Genomic DNA, 6,041 nt, shown 5'->3' on the forward strand with positions numbered 1-6,041 from the left:
GTCTTAGCATGAAGTCAGATGAGCAGGTTTCAGATGGCAGGATAACGGGGTGCTTTCCTCAAAGGAATGAGAATTTGAAGAGCAGTGGAATGACAAGTGGGAGCACAAGGTGGGGTTAGATAGTGGGCTGTGTCTTAGCAATCAGGGTCTGCACCACCAGAAGTAGTGGTAATGACAATAGTTATTATACAGAGAAAACTTGGAGAACTGGGATCAGAGGGGTCAAGAAAAGGTGTTTCCTCAAGGAAATGTGTGATGCAGAAAGAAGGGCTGGAGGCTGAGGAAAGAGTTTCTGTCTTGCCACTCACACAGGCGAGAGAGATGAGCAGGGTGCCTGGGGCTCGTTGCTGACTTGGAGCATGTGCTTCATCTGCACAGTATGTTTGGCAGGAAAGGAGGGGCAGCAGCAGCATGGCTGCTCCCACCGCAGGGCTGAGGTGCTGCAGCCATGAAGTGTTTGTGGCACCTCCTGAGTGAGCTTTGCTGATCTCATCTGGACACTGTGGTGCCTTGAGAGCAAGTCTCTGAGCTCACGTGGGGCTGCAGGGGCTTTTTGGTGGCTGCTAAATTTAATTTGCTTTCATTATTTGAGTAAACCTGGGAAATTTTTAAACACCACAAATGTTCCCCAAGTGGGAGAGGCCTCACTGGCATTCTCTGCTGAGTGACTGTATGGGTGTTTGCTGCTGCTGGTGGGGGAGGCACAGGCACTCCAGGACCTGGGTCCTGCACCTGGGTTAGGGCAGCCCCCAGTATCAATACAGACTGGGGGATGAAGGGGTTGAGAGCAGCCCTGCCAAGAAGGACTTGGGGGTACTGGTGGATGAAAAGCTGGACATGAGCCAACAACATGAGCTCACAGCCCAGAAAGCCAACCATATCCTGGGCTGCATCAAAAGAAGCATGGCCAGCAGGTCGAGGGAGGTGATTCTGCCCCTCTACTCTGCTCTGGTGAGACCCCGCCTGCAGTACTGTGTCCAGCTCTGGAGTCCTCAGCACAGGAAGGATGTGGACCTGTTGGAGCAGGTCCAGAGGAGGGCCATGAAAACTATCAGAGGGATGGGACACCTCTCCTATGAGGAAAGGCTGAGAGAGTTGGGTTGTTCAGTCTGGAGAAGAGAAGGCTCTGGGGAGATCTTATTGCAGCCTTTCAATACTTAAAGGGGGCTTATAAGAAAGATGGGGACAGACTTTTTAGTAGGGCCTGTTGCGACAGGACAAGGGGTAATGGTTTTAAACTGAGAGGGTAGATTCAGACTGATATAAGGAAGAAACTTTTTACTATGAGGGTGGTGAGATTTTTTTTTTACGCTGAGGGTGGTGAAACACTGGCACAGGTTGCCCAGAGAGGTGGTAGATGCCCCATCCCTGGAGGTTGCTCAACCTGATCTAGTTGAAGATGTCCCTGCTTCCTGCTTATTGCAGGGGAGTTGGACTGGATGACCTTTAAAGGTTCCTTCCAACCCAAACCATTCTATGATTCTGTGACCTGCACCAGGCCTTGCCAGGAGCACTGGGTATCTTTTGGTGGCTACAGCTTGCTGCCCAGTCTTCACCTATACCACTTTCACAGGTGCCTCTGTGCAATCTAGTGCAGGAGGTTTTGCAGAGCTGTAGGGCTCTGCAGAGATGCTCCTTGTGTCCAGTCACTGACAATGTTGCTGCTCTGTGGCACAGCATGTGGGCCTTCCCTGCTGTCTGTGCATCCTTGCAACTTGCTGCCAACAGAAGTATATCCCAAAAATAATACAGGTTGCTTTTCCAAAGTCTTGTCCCCAGGAAGCCTAGCCCATTTCAGAATAGCTTGAGAAAACAGTGCCGAAATATGTACTGGGTATCAACAGCCAATACTTTGCAGGGAGCTCACTTTAAGTCATCTGTGTGTTGTAAACATCTTCTGTCCTCTTCTCTAAAGACTTTCCTGTAGGTTCTCTTCACCAAACTGCATCAGGATAGCCTTCCCCTGAAGTGAGTGCTGTCCATCATTCTCTTCTGTGCCACATGGGAGGCTGTTGGGGTTTTTGTCTGGTGTGCCTTCCTGGAGTCCCTTAACTAGATATTCCATGCTTATTTAACCATGGATAGGCCAAATCAATTTCTCACAAGCCTTGCTCATACAGACCCACAGTGACATTCAGACTCTACTTGACTAATTCACTGTACAGATGTTTAAGTCACAGCAATGTCACTTCTCCTAGTTGCAAGCCATTTCTAGTTGCAGGAAACCAATGAAGAAAAAATGGGCTAGCACTTAACCCAAGTGCCTTCCTGTTGCATGGATAGACTGAGGCTGTAGTCACTTTGCTGCTTTCTCTCTGCACATGCTGCTGGCAAGGAGAAGAGATTTCACTGACCTGGTTTATGGTCAGCTGGCAGGGCTGTTGGTTGGTCATCTCCCCTTAGCCCATGGAGTAGATACATACAGGAGAGCTGAGATGACTTGCCTAATTTAGGCACTTTACTTTTAGACTTTTAAATGAAAGCAAGATTAATTCCACCTCAACCTTTAACATAAAGTAGATGGCTGAGCTGAACTTTTAATCGGTTGTACGGGGTTTTTTAAGGTTGTGTTTTCTTCCAGGACATCCAGTCACAACCAACATGAGGAACAAACTGTGGCTCCAGAGTATTTCCTTCTTCCTTTTATTCCAGTACAGTAAGTTCCCAGATATCTCTTCCAGGCTGTACACCCACAGGATTTATCTTGGTGGCTGTTGATGCAGGCTCTGCTGAGATGTGCATGGCACAAGGTTGTCATGGGACAGCAAGCACAAGATAGGGTACCGGGGAGAGGGTTCCATGGGATAATGAGTTATGGAAGAGGCTCCATGGGCAGTGGAGGACAGACACAAGAAGGTGCACATCTGGGCAGAGCTCAACCAGATTGCATACCACTCCAGGGAGCAGCACCAGTGGGGAGAGTGCAGAGGTAGTGCCTGCCTTGCATTGAAATGTCTCCTGTTGACATTAGAGTGGGATTCCCCCCCCCCCCCCCAAAAAAAAAAAAAAACACCAAAAACCTTCCTTAACGAGAAATAGTTCTGGTGGCCAAGACCAGCATATCCCCAGGGTTTATGGCTGCTGTTGGCCGGCCAGCCAGGGACAGTGGAGTGAACCTCTCCTAGTCTGAGCCCCTTTTCTCAGGGCTGCACTGTGCAGTCACTCCCCCTTTCTTGCTGGTTCCTACCCACTGTGCAAGCTTCAGCTGACTCAGAGCTGACTTTCTGAACAGGTCAGCTGGACAGAAAAAGGCAGCAACAACTGTCTGCAGGGAACAGGTGCAAGTTTAGCATTTACATGCTGCTTCTAGGCAGAGCATTGGACCTGCTCCAAACCTAAATTAGCAGAAAAAATTAATTCAGTTATATCTTCCCTGCCATACAGGGCCATTGTGATGTCTGGTCTAAATTCTGTGTAACACAAGCCAGGGAATTATCCTGTACTAATTTCAGTTTGGACCAAACTAGGTCTTACTCTTAAAAAGATTTGGTTTGTTTGTTTCTGAAGCTGCCAAGGATGAACAATTCGTCCTAGATCTAACTGGGTTTAGGACACTTAATTATTCCCTTCCCACTAAAAAGCTGTCCTCTTCTTAATTTTGTTAACAGATTCTTGCCCAAAGATATGCTTGCAGCTTACCAGCTACCTAGGAATAGTAGTCCATTTGACTGATTAACATAATAGCATAGAAGAATGCTAATTAGCAATGCTTATTAGTACTTGCTGCCCTCTCTAAAGGAAAGCAAGTGTTTTATAACCCCATTTTTGTAGGAGAGTAAATTTAGGCTAAGGGAGAAAAAGTATGTTGTTCAAGATTCTGGAACAAACAGTGCTTGTACTAGGGCCCTCAGAAGAGCCTACTGAGGGCTCAAAATGGAGAGTTAAAACTTAATGAAATTTTTAGAACAAAATTCTTAAGTCAGTGTGAAATGAAAAAGTCAAAATGAAACCAAGTGACAACCACATAATTTGAATCACTTATGGTTTAATAAAGCATATGTATGCCCTTTGGCCTGGTCTGTCACAAGCATCCCCAAATTTCTTCTGTTGCCATCCTGACTCTTTGCGGGGGAGGGGGGCAGGCAGTGTCTTGCACACAAATCTGAGTGCTGCCCAGGGGTCATGTAGGGAGAGCAGTGTGTGCTCTGATGCAACAGGACTGGGAAGAAACTTTTGTGATGAGTGAAGCCAGTGGGAAAAGTTGGACTTTGTTTTCCTCTGAACTTACTCTGACCTAGAATTAGGCTGCACCCTCCACTGGACGTGCCTGCTGTGCATTGTGACTGTAAACGCAGAGGCAACTTGTCTGTGAGGAGTGTCATTTTATCTGGAGGATGGAACATATGTTTCTGGTGTATCAATGCACACATTGCTTGTGTTCCATGTTGATTGTTCTCTGCATACAGCATTCTCTTTAACTGTAAAATCAGGCATTGTGGTTGTTGAGCATATCACGTAGGCCTGCTTTCATCTTATGCAAACAACTCTTCTGAACACAAAGCGTGTTCAACAAAGGGAAGGTAGGAAGCAGGGAGTGCAGCTTCTCTAACCAGGCAAGCAACAGAATGACAGTGGGAGGTGAACTCACAACATAGTTAGCATCAGAGGTTTTGGGTACCTGATGGTTATGAAGTAACATGTTCCCATCAGGCTGGGGGCAGTCCTGACAGTAAGGGGGGACCCATGCTTGATTTAAGCATGGATGTAACAACCTTGAGATCTTCCCCTAGATGATGACAATTTTATTCCCATCAAAAGGCATGATACTGTACACATAAGAGACAAATAGTCACTGTAGTAGGCATGGCTTGCACCAGCATGGCATGCTGCATCTCCTACAGGCCTTTCCTCACTCAGCTATTCCTAGTGTAGTAGCGGTGGCTCTTGTCAGCCCAAGATGCTGTCAGGAGAGGACTCGCCAATGCAGACATTTCTCACTGTACTACTGTCTTCTCTACTTGAAATCCAGTGAGATAACTTAAGTGCGTTATGCATAGAACAACAGTGCTTTTCTACAGCACATATCAGATACTGATACCTGAGCAGAGCTCTTGCAGAACAATTAGAAGAGCATAAATGCTGCCTTGTGACCGCTTTCAAATTAGCTAATTTTCTTAATGACCAGCATAAATTCTACAATTGCCTTTCAAGTTCTCTTTAGAAGTCTTTCAGTTTAAGTGATTAATAAATTGTGCCTACCACTTTAGTACCAGAATGATTTATGGAAATTATAGTAACTACAAATTTCAAATACTTTTTGCCAAAATTCCATGGAAAGCATATTCTGAGCCTCTGGAGCCAGACATGAAATCAATACTTTCATTTTGATCATATTGATGCTGCAGCTATCAAGCTGTAGAAAATAGTAAACAGAGAGAATGGTAAAGAAAGAATTACTAAAACACCGTTTTTTTTTAAATGTGCAGAGTGCCACGTAGACGTCATAAAACAAAAACTAGGCTAGCAAAGAACAGTACTCAGTTTAGGAAGTGGTATCATTAAAATGTTTGAATATGCTACTGTTTCTGATTGGGTAACCATGCCTCTTGTGCTACATAAGCTAGGACTCCTGCAGAAATAATATGTGACTCTGCTATGGTGACTGTATAAGTGGGGACAGAAGTTTGAAAGTTTAGTCACAATTTGGGCACTTCCTGGTATTTTGGTATGCCATTTGCTGCCACAGCATTTTAATAGATTTTTGTTTGAAGCTTATCTTGCTGTCAATGACTTGCCTCCCTGTAGAGATGAAACACATCTTGTGCTCCAAAGCTGGAGACTTTTTTGGGGGGCTGGCACAGAGTGGTCTGTTCCCTTCAGATTTAGTGGGAGCCCTGAGGACTGTATGTTGATATAAAGTTCTGCTTGCTTCATCACGGCAGCTGATATTGTGTTTTCTCTTTCCAAACCTACAGCTACATGTTGTGAAAACCTCACTTGCTTTGTGGACTATGTACAGACCCTGTCCTGTATCCTGAGAAACGACTTGGGTGCCAGTTCATATAACCTCACTGCAACATGGTATGTCTCAGTAGGATAAG

General features: G+C 45.6%; 1 protein-coding gene across 1 annotated transcript in view; it reads left to right on the forward strand.

Moving 5' to 3' along the window:
- Positions 1–2,601: 2,601 nt before the first annotated feature.
- IL21R (interleukin 21 receptor) overlaps positions 2,602–6,041 on the forward strand; it is a 12,713-nt gene continuing 9,273 nt past the window's right edge. Inside the window, exons 1-2 of the mRNA XM_009320508.1 lie at positions 2,602–2,656; positions 5,916–6,021. Of these exons, the coding sequence (XP_009318783.1) occupies positions 2,602–2,656; positions 5,916–6,021 (161 nt within the window). The remainder of the gene's footprint in view (positions 2,657–5,915; positions 6,022–6,041) is intronic.

The sequence above is a fragment of the Pygoscelis adeliae genome, unplaced genomic scaffold (genome assembly GCF_000699105.1).
Source record: "Pygoscelis adeliae isolate BGI_AS28 unplaced genomic scaffold, ASM69910v1 Scaffold173, whole genome shotgun sequence".
Lineage (NCBI taxonomy): Eukaryota > Metazoa > Chordata > Aves > Sphenisciformes > Spheniscidae > Pygoscelis > Pygoscelis adeliae.